We start from the raw sequence: 15655 nt of genomic DNA, 5'->3' as shown, positions 1-15655 counted from the left end.
AGTTGTCACCGACTTTGTGAAGACCTGTGTGGACGAGTATGAGCCTTTGATAACATACTGAACGTACCCAAGCCAAAGCCATGGATGAACCAGGAGATTCATAATCTGAGGGCTAGATCTGTAGCATTCCAGACCAGTGATCCAGAACTATACAGGTCCTGGTACGGCCTATGGAAGGTTCTTTAAGAGCAGCAAAAAAAGACAATTCCAATTGAAGTTAGAAACAGAATCAGCTCTGGCTGGCTACTACTCTCTACAAGGCAAAACCTAACATCATCAATGTCTGTCTCGTCGGAACTTTCTCAAGAGGGCCTCTGGCTCCGATGGTGTACCTGGCACAGCACTGGAAGCCTGTGTCGAGCAAACGATGGGAGTGTCCAAGGACATCTTCAATCTCTCACTGCTGCAGTCGGAGGTTCCCACCTGCTTCAAAATGGCAACAATCATACCAGAGCCCAAGAAGAACTGACTGAGTTGCCTCAAGACTACATATCCATAAGACACAGGAGCAGAATTAGGCCATTTGGCCCTTTGAGTCTATTTCTTCATGGCTGATCCACCTCCCTCTCAAACCCATTCTTCTTACTTCTCTCCATAACCTTTCACGCCCTGACTAATCAAGAACATATCAACTTCTGATTTAAATACACCCAATGACCTTGCCTCCACAGCTGCCTATGGTAAAGAATTCCACAGAATTCACTGCTACTGCAAAACAACATATGCCAGAGATATTAAACCTGACTCTGCCAGAACTGGTCTATATTAATCAATTGACACTCATCTCACCAAAACTCATTTTATTCTTCTCATATCTGTATCAACTCCACCCAGATTCAACCACTCACTGACGCAGCAGAGTTACTTAGAGTGGTTAATTCACCTGACTTGCATGTCTTTGGCACGCAGGAGGAAACTAGAGCACTGGGAAGAAACGTACTTCATCACAGGGAGAATGTGAAAACTTCGCACAGACCGATTGACCGGAGTCCCCAGGGCCCTGAGGCAGCAGCTCTACCTGCTGCACCACTGTGTCGCCCCAAAGAAAGGTACCCTATGATGGAGGTTAGCTCCAAGACCTACTGTACACAGATAATCAAATATTTCACTCACTGAAGTAGCATGCAGTCCACGGCCATTTGAAATGATAGAAAGTAAAGAACAGATGAAAATGAAAATGTTAGTGGATGTTTTGTTAGATTCTTGGACCACTCAGGAATTGTAATTTTGGTGAATTATTTAACTGTTTACTGATAGGTATCAGTATAGCTTAAATAACAAGAGGGTTCAAACTATTTGTTATGTACAGAGAATCTCATGAGTGAACTGACACTAAGATTTGCAACTCGATTAGAAGTAGCAGCAAAAAACGCCAGACGTTATATCCATTTTTGGTCTGTCCTATTCACAACAGAAATTGTTAGAGAATGGGTAAGAAGGCATGCTGCTTACCAAGGCAGTTATGGCCATCATGTGCTAACTTGAAACCATCATAACAGGTGCAGCGGTAGTTCCCTGGGATATTGATGCATTCATGAACACAGCCACCGTTGTATTCGTTGTCACATTCATCAATATCTGAAAGACAATTAATTTTAGGGTCAGTACACAGGTAATCAAACACATAAGAAGCAGAAGATTAATATTTCTCCAGAATTTGCCTCACTTTTTAGCTTCTTGGTTTAATTAATGCTAAATCAATTAAATATTTAAGTTAAATTAGGTAATCATTCACCAGCATATGCCATCTTCAGTAAAATGAATTGCATGGTCACTTTCATTGATATTCGATGAAACAACTGCACTGAGAAGATGATCAATCAACTCTGTTCCACCAGTCTGTTATCTCCCAATGACATGCATAGAACTAATCTTCCCCCCCACCCCCAACCCCAGTGTTTACTAGAAATATACCTAACATAAAAACTCTAAAATATTCTGCAGTGCAATTACTTCTATCAAGTCTGCAGATCATTCCATTTCTAAACACAAAGAAATTTCCAACTCTGTGAAAATGAAGCACTGCCCACATTTGGACAGAGTAGCAAATTATGATACTTGTACATAAAGGACACGGAAAGTATGCAAACAATTTTATTGTTTCTTCTGCAAACTAGTGAAAAGACACCAATTGTAAATCAAGTATTGCTCAGGTTGCAAATGCCCAACTGATGTACACGGTGGTTTGGGACAGCAGTGTGATGCATGACAATGGATTTGACAGCTGCTATGGGGCTGCAGGCATCTTCTGCCAGGTGGGAATAAGGCGGTCTGGGTGCGTTCCCCACCCTCCCCTCACTCACGACCCCCTACCTCAGCACCCACTGAGCTGCAACTGGGTGAACTGAGTGGAGTTGGAAGCACTCAGCACGCTCACTGAGTCACTGAGACTGGCTAGCAGCTGCTCTCCCATCACCGCTGTTGCTGTGATCCCCTCCCAAAAGCAGTTTTTGTTCACTTATACATTATGCACAGCTTGTGTTATGAATGGTTCTCGGTAATGGAACTCCATTGTAACCAGGGGACCTTGCAAACTGGAAACAGCAAGTATATTACATATAATCTGACAAAAAGAAATAAACAGACTAGTAAAAATTGTATTCAGTGTAGCTCAATTGAGATAAGCACACACATTTTATCTCCACCAGCATGTTTAAAAGTGTTCCACAGGATGACTTTCAACATGATTCAATTGTGCAATAATTTTGGAGAGTGTCAATGAACCCTAAACTTGAAATTCCCTCCAGGTGAGAAGCCTGTTCAAAATGCTAGCACCTATTGTAGGTCCCTCCTCCCATTACTTCATTAGTAGCTTGAGGAGATTACATAGTTCACCAAAGCCTCTTGCAAATTGTACATTTGGAGAGCATTCTAGCTGGCACGGAGCCTCCAATGCACGGGATCACAGAAGCTGCAGACGGTTCTAAGCCATTCCCATCATGGGCACAACCCTCAACACCTCCATCAGGATATCTTCAAGAAGTGTTGCCTCAAAAAGATCTTCACCAGCTGGGACATGCCTTCTTTGTGTTACTTATTGTAGGGGGAGGAGGTACAGGAGCCCTAAGACCCACACTCAACATTTTAAGAGAAGCTTCTTCCCCTCTACCATCACATTTATGAACAGTCCATAAACCCATGAGCACTACCTTATTATGTCTTTTGCACTATTTATTTATCTTTGTAACTTACACTAATTTTAAGTCTTGCACTGTAATGCTGCCACAAAACAACACATTGCACAATCTTGCGTCAGTGATAGTAAACCTGATTCTGATTGATTCTCCAGGTCAGTGTTCTAGCAATGGTACCTCTAATATAAAACAATCAACAGTTACAGCCAGAATAGTATCTCACCATTAAATATTTAAGAACCTATCTTCAAGGACATCTCTAAAAACATGTCAAATGCCCGAAACTGAACTATTGCTACTTAATAGCATTTCAATTTTTCCCTCCAAGAGATTTTACATTGTATCAATCATTGGATAAGGAATGCTTCTTCAGATTAGAAAGACATTATTTCCTTAGAAATTAACCTCATAACTATCAAAAGTTATGGCAAAATAGACTAATATAATAATTATAAACTACAGATTAATATAGGGCAGTACTTCAACAGTGCATCAACACATGGGACATGATGATTTGATAACCTTTCTGGAACACAGAACACTACAGTACAGTACAGGGCCTTCAGCTCATGAAGTTATGCCAACCTTTTAACCTACTCTAAGATCAATCTAACCCTTCCCTCCTACAAAGCCCTCAATTTTCCTTTCATTCATGAGTTTCATTAGTGTCCCTCTAGCACCACCTCTGCCAGAGTGTTCTATGCACCCAATACTTCCTGTATAAAAACTTGCCACTGACATTCCCCCCCCCTTACACTTTCCTCTAATCACCTTATGATAATGCCCCCTTGTATTAGCCACTGCCGTGCTGGGAAAGTTTACATAGACTAAGATTGAGCTCTTCTCAAAGAACAAGTCAACATAAGGGATATGATAAGTGGGTAATGTCTCTGAGGCATCATGATTTTGTACAATCCAAATTAACAATGACAGCATCCTAATTAGGCTTCCAAATTTTAAAATACTTGGCATCCTTCATATTATCATTGGAGAATTTACAAATAAGAAAAAAAACCCTAATATACTTAAAAATAGGAGGAATTTAAAAAGCAGAAATGTGTCCAAAATTTTAACACAACAAACTACTGAACAGAAATTTTCTTTAATGTTAATTACAACTAAAAATATGCTTGTGATGCAGGTACAGGAAACAACGGTATTATTCATTCCCATTTCAGAAGGCAATGTAACCACAGTCATGTCATTGAAAGATCAACTCTCAGTTCCAATATTTCCAATTATTATGAGAAAAACATTTTCTGCACTTTCTCAATTTTGGCTTCACCCAATACAGGAAATGCACACAGACTTTAAGCATCAATTAGGCTAAAATGACATGAACCCACTTTGTAATATCAATGATGTAAGAAATGGAAATTGTTTTTTAAATGGTAATACACTGTGAACTTCATAATATAGCACAGGATTATACTACCTTCACACTGTTTGCCATCTCCTGTGTAACCAGACTTGCAGATACATTTGTATGACTTGGGGGTATTCTGACAGATGGCATCAATGTGACAATTATCTGTTCCTTCAACACATTCGTCAGCATCTGAAAAGCAAAAGCATGAAGTATTAAGAAAGGATCATTACTTTGTACTGTGTTAAACATAATAATCTGCTGTGGTATGTGAAAAATCTTGGATCTAATATGCTTTGACAGAGGACAATTTTCCAATCCATCTACTTGATACACAACATGCTTCAGAATTGGGCTTCATTGTGTTTGCTAAATTCATTTGGAAAACTGGACTTTTTCAACTGGCAATTGAATGGAAGTTTGAATCAAATTATTTCCCAGACAGAGTATTATAATTGTCCAGAAGGAAAACAGACCATGCTCCCTGTAGTATCTTTCTACACTAATTACACCTACCCGCATTGCTCCATAGCCTTTCACATTAGTAACTGGTTTACTATTGTTATATATATCGAGATACGGTGAAAAATATTATTTTGCATGCCATCGAGGCATCCAGTCCAAACATAAGTACATCAAGATGATATAAAGGAAAAAGCAGTATCGGAATGTCGAAAACTCCTGAGTCAAAGTGAAGTGTGAACTGGTAGACGACTAAAGTGCACTGGCCATGACGAGGTAGGCTGAGAGACTGAGGATTCATTTTTATTGAACAAGAGGTCTATTCAGGAGTTTTTTAACAGTAGGAGAGAACCTGCCCTCTTCAAGCTGTTGTATCTTCTGCCCAATGGAAGGTGGCAGAAGAGAAGAGAGGAGGGGTCTTTGATTATGTTGGTTACTTTCTCCATGCAGTGGAGATTCTAGACAGGTCGACAGAACAAAGAATGGTTTTCAAAAAGAATGAACTGTGTTCACAACTCTAATCTTTTTTATGATCTTGCTGCGATGCATCTCGAAAGCACGTCTCTGTGGTGCATCTTTAAAAACTGGTGAGGGTCTTTGGAGACATACCGAGCTCCCTTAGCCTGAGTGATGCAAGTATTGCATAGATGCTTCTCTTCAGAATCATGTCATGAGCCTAACTTAACTGGACTATCAACCTATCATCCAGCAGAGCTCATGAACAGAATGACAATCAGAGTCCTGTGACATACATAGAACTGTAATGGCAATTAGTGCAATGATTGTTGGATAAATGCTGGGAGGGCAGTAGCCAGAAGTGAGTTCAAAAGATAATTATTATTTTTATAATTGCTCATGGCAAGCCAAGAACCATGAACCTCCACTGCCATCACTCTGTCCTCTCCCACCAACCACACAATTAGGTCGGAACCCCCAAGTTAAAAACAGAAAATGCCACCTACTGGTGCCCATTCCTGAGATTCTGAAAACAAGAGACAGTTCAGATTCTCATACTTAATTATGGGAGAAATCTGATCACGAATTTAAAACCAAACTGAAGGGAATAAATTTCAGGATTTTTAATGCTGTGCTCAGAGGTACTCTGTATCTACATGACATGGTTACTTCAGAATTAGAAACAGGTTTATTGTTTTGTGTGTGTGTGTGTGTGTGTGTGTGTGTGTGTGTGTGTGTGTGTGTGTGTGTGTGTGTGTGTGTGTGTGTGTGTGTGTGTGTGTGTGTGTGTGTGTTGAAGACGACCACGACTTCTGTCAGGTGGAGGGTTTGTGACTATGGGTCCAGAGGTGACTGGTGAGGCCAATCTGGGCCCTGAAAGCTCGCCCACATGTGGGACACATGAGGGTAGGTGCTGCAGTGGAAGTGGAGGTAGTTCGAGCCTTGCGCGCGGCGCGTTTCCTCTGAGCCTCTGCGGTGCGTCTGATTTCTGCTGCATACGCTCCTTTAGTGGTCCTGCTCCACCAGGTTGGGCGGTCCAGAGCAAGCGGTTCCCAGCTACTGGGATTGATGTTGAGGTCTTTGAGGGACACTGAGGCAGTCTTTGAAACATTTCTTCTGCCCTCCAACTGAGCGCTTGCCCTGGCTCAGCTCTCCATACAGCCGCTGTTTTGGTAGTCAACTGTCAGACATTCTGACGACATGGCCAGCCCATCTGGCTTGGGCTTTCTGTAGGAGGGTGTAGACGCTGTGGGTGCTAGCCCGCTCCAGGACCTCCGTGTCTGGGACATTGTCCTGCCATCATACGTGGAGAAGTCTGCGGAGACAGCTTAAGTGGAAGTGGTTGAGCTGTTTAGCGTGTCTGCTGTAGACAGTCCCGGTCTCGTTGGCATAGAGGAGGGTGGTGAGAACCACTGCTCGGTAGACCTTCAGCTTGATGGTAAGGCCGAGTCCTCTCTAAATTTAAGCATGACATAACATCCCATAACCCATAATGACGAACTTCGTATTGGTGTTACTGCTTCGTATCTTCCATCCAGCATTAGGATAAAAAAATATATGGTCAGCCTAATTATGCCGCGTGGGAAGAGAAGGGGGACATTATGGTCAAGAGATGACGCCAGACATCGTCAGGAAGCAGCAAGGAGAAGGAGGGAACAAGAATTGGATGAGGCCAGGGCCACACAACTCCAGGATCAAAGAGTCAGGACAAAAAAGATGAGAGAAGAAGAGACAGAAGAGGAGAGGTGTGCACATCTCCAAAATGACAACGAGAGGCATAGAAGGAGAGAGGAAAAGACAAAGGAGCTAGGAAATGCACGTCTCCAAGATCAGATACAAAGAACAAACAGCAGAAGAGATGAAGAGACAAGGGATGAAAGGACTGCATGTCTCCAGAATGACAACGAGAGGCACAAGGGTGGCAGATCAACCAGAAATGTTGCCATCAGAAGTGTCCTGTGTTAAATGAGGTGGAGCTACATTTGTCTGGCTGTGTGTCTTTCTTCTTTAATAAACTGGTTTTTCTTCTTCAATTTTTAAAGCAAAGCGATACCAATAGCATTCAGGAAAATTTCATGTTCATTTTGGTCACCTAAGACTGCACTACCTTTCTCTCAAAGGGTGCCCCAATGGGTCTATATACACACACACACACACACACACATACACATACACACATACATAAAAATAGTGCAAAAACAGAAACATTATATATTTTTAAAAGTGAGGGCATGACCTGGGTGATGGGACTAATTTTGCAACTTTCTGTAGCTTCTTTTAATCCTATGCAGTACCCCCCACCCCCCACAATACCAGACAGTGATGCAGCCTGTCAGAATGCTCTACACGGTACATCTGTACAAGTTTTCAAGTGTTTTAGTTGACAAACCAAATCTCTTCAAATACTAATAAAATATAGCCACTGTCTTGCCTTCTTTATAGCTACATCGATATGTTGGGGCCAGGTTAGATCCTCAGAGATCTTGACACCCAGGAACTTGAAACTGCTCACTCTCTCCACTTCTGATCCCCTATGAGGATTGGTATGTGTTCCTTCGTCTTACCCTTCCTGAAGTCCACAATCAGCTCTTTCGTCTTACTGATGTTGAGTGCCAGGTTGTTGCTGCGACACCACTCCACCAGTTGGCATATCTCACTTCTGTGCACCCTCTCATCTCCATCTGAGATTCTACCAACAATGGTTGTATCATCAGCAAATTTATAGATGGTATTTCAGCTGTACCTAGCCACACAGTCCTGGGTGGAGAGAGAGTAGAGCAGTGGGCTAAGCACACGCCCGAGGTGCGCCAGTGTTGATCGTCAGGAGGAAATATTATCACAAATAATATTACTGAGTTTACTAGCAATATCTTCTACACTCTAATATATATCAACTTTAAAAACTGCTGAAATCTTTCTGAGATACGCTGCTTGACTGGATTTGCACAACACTGCTCTGTTCCGTAACCAGGTGGTGATAGTGCCCATGCCACAATTGTTTTTTTGTCTTTTCTATTCATTATTTCATTAAAAATGATCACCTATTGTACTACTAAATTCGGGTTGTACCCATCCGTAAACAAGGGTCAGCAATCACATCCCTTACTATTTTTGTGGCAGCCAGAAATGACCCATTAGATTTCCTCTCCTCCTTTCACTTACCTCTTCAGTTTTGATTTAGACTTAAATCCAAAGAGCGCAAATGATTTGCCGTTTTGGGGCCCTGATTTGAATCTCACCCAAGACCAAGAAAATAATTCTGCTTATTTTCAACTAACAGGCATCTCAGCTATTTTTAAGACAATTTAACCAAGCTCTGAAAGGAAGAAAACAGCTTGCAGTTGTATTGTGCCTTCATATCTTTTTCAGGACATTTCTAAGCACAGAGGTTAGGAAGAGAACAGAAGGATGGAAAGCAGAAAGGGACAGGTTCATCAGGTTGGATATGCCATAGGTGGATAGATTCTTCGAAACAGGGTAAACCATACACTTGGCTCTTCCTATATTCTGACACCTGAAATGGAGAAGAGTGCCAGCAAAGATATCCCAAATTAGAAAATACTTACTGAATATTGAAAGGCCTAGATAGATTGGATATAGAAAGGAAAACAACATGGGAAGAATATAAGAGGTTACTATGAGGGGCTATACAAACAGTAAGAAATTCAAAATGTGAACATCTAAAAGACACAATTACTTTTAAACAAATTAAAACACAAGTAATATTGAAGGTCTGAACATCAATAATGAACATACCTGGAAACATCAAATGGACCAGTGAAGCAAAACTACATTATACTTCTCTTCTGAAACAGCATGAAGTACATCAAGAAGTATGAGGACAGAGCAAGATATGGTGCTGAGACAGAGGGCTCGGTACAGTATCGAGACAGAGGGCTCAGCATTGTGTTGAGACACAGGGAAGACAAGGTATAGTACTGAGAGAAAGCGAAGACAAGGGAGAGTGTTGAGACGGAGGGACGACAAGGGAGAGTGTTGAGACAGAGGGAAGACAAGGGAGAGTATTGGGACGGAGGGACAACGAGGTAGAGTGTTGAGACGGAGGGACGACAAGGGAGAGTATTGAGACGGAGGGAAGACAAGGGAGAGTATTGGGACGGAGGGACGACGAGGTAGAGTGTTGAGACGGAGGGACGACAAGGGAGAGTATTGAGACAGAGGGAAGACAAGGGAGAGTATTGGGACGGAGGGACGACAAGGGAGAGTATTGAGACGGAGGGAAGACAAGGGAGAGTATTGGGACGGAGGGACGACAAGGGAGTGTTGAGACGGAGGGAAGACAAGGGAGAGTGTTGAGACGGAGGGACAACAAGGGAGAGTGTTGAGACGGAGGGACAACAAGGGAGAGTGTTGGGACGGAGGGACGACAAGGGAGAGTGTTGAGACGGAGGGACGACAAGGGAGAGTATTGGGATGGAGGGACTACAAGATAGAGTGTTGAGACGGAGGGACGACAAGGGAGGGTTGAGACGGAGGGAAGACAAGGGAGAGTGTTGAGACGGAGGGACGACAAGGTAGAGTGTTGAGACGGAGGGACGACAAGGTAGAGTGTTGAGACGGAGGGAAGACAAGGTAGAGTGTTGAGACGGAGGGACGACAAGGTAGAGTGTTGAGACGGAGGGAAGACAAGGGAGAGTGTTGAGACGGAGGGACGACAAGGTAGAGTGTTGAGACGGAGGGAAGACAAGGTAGAGTGTTGAGACGGAGGGAAGACAAGGTAGAGTGTTGAGACGGAGGGACGACAAGGTAGAGTGTTGAGACGGAGGGACGACAAGGGAGAGTGTTGAGACGGAGGGAAGACAAGGGAGTGTTGAGACGGAGGGAAGACAAGGGAGAGTGTTGAGACGGAGGGACGACAAGGTAGAGTGTTGAGACGGAGGGAAGACAAGGGAGAGTGTTGAGACGGAGGGACGACAAGGTAGAGTGTTGAGACGGAGGGAAGACAAGGGAGAGTGTTGAGACGGAGGGACGACAAGGTAGAGTGTTGAGACGGAGGGACAACAAGGTAGAGTGTTGAGACGGAGGGAAGACAAGGGAGGGTATTGGGACGGAGGGACGACAAGGTAGAGTGTTGAGATGGAGGGAAGACAAGGGAGAGTGTTGAGACGGAGGGACGACAAGGGAGTGTTGAGACGGAGGGAAGACAAGGGAGAGTGTTGAGACGGAGGGACGACAAGGTAGAGTGTTGAGACGGAGGGAAGACAAGGTAGAGTGTTGAGACGGAGGGACGACAAGGTAGAGTGTTGAGACGGAGGGAAGACAAGGGAGAGTGTTGAGACGGAGGGACGACAAGGGAGTGTTGAGACGGAGGGAAGACAAGGGAGAGTGTTGAGACGGAGGGACGACAAGGTAGAGTGTTGAGACGGAGGGACAACAAGGGAGAGTGTTGGGACGGAGGGACGACAAGGGAGAGTGTTGGGACGGAGGGACAACAAGGGAGAGTGTTGAGACAGAGGGACGACAAGGGAGTGTTGAGACAGAGGGATCGGTATAGTGTTGAGACTGATGACTAGCCATATTAGTACAGAATGGTAAAGCAGGTTGAAAAGGTGAATCACCTACTCATGCTCCTGTTTTCTATGTTCCTTTTATTTGGATTTTCTAATTACAAATTAATTACAACAGCAGTTAGATCTGACAACTTGATTTAAACAGCTTCCCTGATAATTCCTGAAAACAAGGCTAAATCACCTAAAACAAACTTACTGAAAGTCAGTAATATATACAAAACAGATAGTGCTATTTTCCATATGTGCTGAACAACTGCAAAGGTGGTAAGCGATTTACAATTATCATACGTGCCTTGGATAGTGGTTGGTATATTATCCTGGCCTCCTCTGATTTTACAGGACAACAAATTTTTTCGAAAGCATTGCTTCCTCTACATTGTTTTTTTGTTTATGGTAGACCACTTGAAGCAGAACTCATAGAATTACAGACTACTTGTATCACATAGGAATTTGGAGAACCAGGAAATGAACTTTTATTGAATATAATGTGTTTAATTGCATAATGGTGCTAATGTTTTGCAATAATTTAACTAAGCTAAAAATGTGTTGTTGACAATTTTCATTATTACTCCGTGGCTGAGGCTTCTCACATAAGTGTCCAACAATAATCAGCCGGCATTGATGGATTCCAGTTGCTCTGACGTTATTTAACAATGACCGCAATGTCCTGGTGAAACCTTTCATCACGCTCATCACTAACAGCACCAAGATTTGCAGGGAAGAAGTCTAAATGGGAATGCAGAAAGTGAATCTTTAGTGACATGTTGCACTTCAGGACTTTGTATGCTGAAGCTTGTAGTTTGGTGTTTTGCGGCTGACAAGAAAATTGTCAACTACATCCTTGAATGCCTTCCAAGCAATTTTCTCTGGTCCCACTAGAAGTTCTTCAAATTGCCCGTCATTGATGACCTGGTTGAGTTGTGAACCAACCAAAATGCCTTCTTTAATCTTGGCATCAGTTATTCTGCCTTGAACTATTAATTGAAATAACAATTACAGGTGATTTCAAAAACAAATGGAGCAAGATAGGGAAATTCCATTGTGATTTTCATGATCAGCAACCCAAAATTGATAAGATATACTCAAAAGTATTCAGGAAGCAAAGCCTTTGTTGTGCAGTTTTATTATTAAATAACACTTATAGATAAGTCCATTCACAATGTTTAAATACACAACTGTTCTGACAAAGGGTCTCAGCCTGAAACATCAACAGTGCTTCTCCTTATAGATGCTGCCTGGCCTGCTGCGTTCAACCAGCATTTTGTGTGTGTTGTTGTTTGAATTTCCAGCATCTGCAGATTTCCTCGTGTTAGACTTGATGTGTTACTTTGCTCCTATAACTTACATGAACAGCTGAGCACTATCAAGGACTGAATGATTATGCCAGAGAGGGAGACCATTCAAGTCTATTCTGAGACCTTATAGTCAGCTTCATTCCTCCTTTCTTTCTCCACAGTCTTACTTATTATTTCCCACAAACAAATCTGCAGAAACTTGGAATCTTGAATAATGCTGGACATACTTAGCAGAGTGTGGAGCATGAAACATAACTAACATTTCTGATCCATCATCAGAACTGAGTGCCTAATCCATTCCACATACAAGCTATGACTGCTTCCATCATCCTCACAGGGAGTATGCTCCAGATCCTGCTTAAAATCATTTTTCCTCACACCCTAATGCACCTTTAGCCCATCACTTTAAATCAATGTTCCCTGGACTTTGAACCATCTACAGCCTCTTTATATTTAACCTATCCATAACTGTTGTGATCTTGTACAGCTGGAACATTTTATCTTTCCCAAGAGCATTTAAAGTTTCAAAACAGTCAGCTTCTTCCAGGATTTGAAAGGAGGGTGAAAAACTGACAGGGGAAAATTCACAAGAAACTAAACACAGACCATCTTTCCAGTAACATTCACTTATGATCATTAAGTACTGAGTGTAAATGTTGCAGCTTATGGTCCCACACAGGATAAATAGATAGATACTTTATTGATCCCAAGGGAAATTAGTGTCACAGTAGCATTACAGGTACACAAATATTCAAATATTAGAAGAGAAATAAGAAAGAAGGAAAAATAAGTTACCTTAAAAATGAGATGTACAAGATTTACAAGTCAAAGATTACAAGACCACTTCCCCAACTATAGGTTGCCTCATTATAGAGGCTGATGGCCAAGGGTAAGAATGACCTCATAGACAGCTCTTTGGAGCCGTGCAGTTGTCTTAGTCTATTTCTAAAAGTGCTCCTCTGTTCTGCCAAGGTAGCATGCAGAGGGTGAGAAACATTGTCCAGAATTGCCAGGATTTTCTGGAGGGTCCTTTGTTCTACCACAGCCTCCAAGATACCCGAACCGCTGCTGCTCATTGTCCAGTTACCCATTCCAGAAGAAAACTTCAAAAGTTTGCTTCAATAACCTGTTGCAATCAGTTTGAACTGCCCACATTTATCTCTTGCTTCTACACTCAATTATGAAATCCCTGGTTACAACCCAGAGGACAGGGCCTCGTTAAACAGCTTGTTGTTTTCAACCAGAGAAATCCATCTGGAAAACTACGAAGATGACGTGTTTATACTTGGAAAACGCTATGATCTCTTGTCCACTTCTTAGCCTGGAACTCATTGTGACTATTCTGGCAAATCTAAACTTATAAGTGGTTGCTTTTATATTGAGTATAAAGAGAACTTAATAGCTCTGCGTACCCTGGGGCAGGTATTCAATTAAAAATTGTGCAAATTCAAGTCTCGGAACTAATAGCTTCAATACTATTAGGTTTCTAGTGTTATGGAAGTAAGAATTATAAACATGGATTTGGTCTTTTACAACATATATAAACCTAATAAGAAGGAAAATCAGCATATATTTTTCTTGATGATACTTCTGACACAAAGTGCCGTATCATATGATTACCACAAAATATATAATCGGATTAGTACTCTATCTGGTTCTCTATCAGTACAAAATTCACTTTCAACTACTCACCTTTTTCTTTTGAAATACGAGTCAACACCAATAAAGAACAAATTAAGTCAACACTCCCTATTCACCCAAACACAATAAATGTATATGTTGAATCAAGTTGATCCTTAACGCTTCATTAGAGGACTCAAATATCATCATCCAACCAAAGCACATTGATCTTAAAAGGACATGGAGCCTGCAATAGTATTTTTCATTCATAGCAACTGGATGTCACTGGCAAGTCTAACATTCATTGCCATCCCTCTTGACTCTTGAACTGTATGTGCATGCTGAAACATTTTAAAGGGCAGTAAAGAGTCAACCAAGTTGGTGTGACTTTGGAGACACAGATGAACTAAGACTTCAGTAGAAGACATTAGTCGATCATGTCTTTTTTATTCTGCAGCAGTTTATCATTCTGTATCTGCTAGGATTATGCTTTGAACATCCTGATGGGGGGGGTGAGGAAAATTTCAGCTTATCATTCATCACATTAATGCTCCAGAAGAGATTGTCGTCACACACTAGCCCACCAGCTTCCCCCATCACCAAACTCCAAGGGAGCTATTGGTCATCACAAAGAATGGCAAGTGGGGTGGCATGCACCGGAGCACCAGCCCTCCGCTTCACTGCAGATTGCCTTCACGCTGTCAGAGCTTCACAATCAACGACGCATAATGGAGAGGAAGATCCCACAAAACAAGGAATACAGAGTTTGTTGATTGAGAGACAAGTGTTGGCGATGGCCCCTGAAGAATGGCTCCAGTCTTCAAACAGCATTGTAGCGTAATTTGTATCTCATTCAAACAGCAGATATTTTCAATAAGTTTCAATAGGTACATTTAATGTTAGAGAAAGGTATACAATATACATCCTTTATACAAAGTATACAATATATATTCTTTTTCTTCACAGATATCCATGAAAACAGAAGTGCCCCAAAGAATGAATGGCAGTTAAATGTTTGAACCCCAAACCCCTCCCCCCAGCTCCCCCTCCCACGTGAAAGCAGCAGCAAGGGAACAATCCCCCCAGCAGCAAAAAAGCATCAGCACCTTCCACCGAGCACTCAAGCGTACCCCAAAAACGACTCGTTCACCCAGTAATTCGACATACCACAGGCTCTCTCTCCCTAATAAGGGAAAAGAGATGTGCCAGTTTCACAGCGAGAGGGGAGACATAACAAACAACTTGTGGATTTACGATGTTAAAATTCTGATGCGTCGCCTTTTCCGAGCTCTGCGCCCAGAAAGTTGGCACCAAAACGGTGCAGCTCTCCGGACGCACAACCCCCGACAACCAACCTGCTGCTCCTGATGCTCCGTGTTCTCCCGCGACGCTTCAGTCAAGGCCACCGACCTAGAATCAGAACACCCTCAGAGCCACCTAATCTGATAGACGGAAGTTCTAACATTGTATGGCCATCAAATGCCAGCTGGTGACACCAACTTCAGAGTTGTTAATTCAACACAAAATTGTTGGTACCCAGAAAATTTATGGTAGCTTAGTGGTTAATGCAATCGGTTTACAGCACCAGCCAGCAACCAACAATCTGATCAAGGTTCAATTCCCACCACTGCCTGTTTGAATGCTCTCCTAGTGACTGTGTGGACTTACTCCCACATCCCACAGATGTACAGTTAGTTTCAGTAAGTTGTGGGCCTGTTATGTTGGCGACACCTGTGATCTGCCGATACAACCCTGATCTGATGTAAAACAATGCATTTCACTGTATGCTTT

At 42.4% G+C, this 15655-nt stretch overlaps 1 protein-coding gene across 1 annotated transcript in view; it reads right to left on the bottom strand.

The window, feature by feature from the left end:
• LOC132381225 (signal peptide, CUB and EGF-like domain-containing protein 3) overlaps window positions 1-15655 on the bottom strand; it is a 339989-nt gene that overhangs the window by 262512 nt on the left and 61822 nt on the right. The window contains exons 2-3 of the mRNA XM_059950570.1: window positions 4570-4692; window positions 1453-1578 (exon numbers count right to left, since the gene is read on the bottom strand). Of these exons, the coding sequence (XP_059806553.1) occupies window positions 1453-1578; window positions 4570-4692 (249 nt within the window). The remainder of the gene's footprint in view (window positions 1-1452; window positions 1579-4569; window positions 4693-15655) is intronic.

Source organism: Hypanus sabinus, chromosome 25 (assembly GCF_030144855.1).
Source record: "Hypanus sabinus isolate sHypSab1 chromosome 25, sHypSab1.hap1, whole genome shotgun sequence".
Lineage (NCBI taxonomy): Eukaryota > Metazoa > Chordata > Chondrichthyes > Myliobatiformes > Dasyatidae > Hypanus > Hypanus sabinus.
This window is presented reverse-complemented; position numbering and strand designations above follow the sequence as displayed.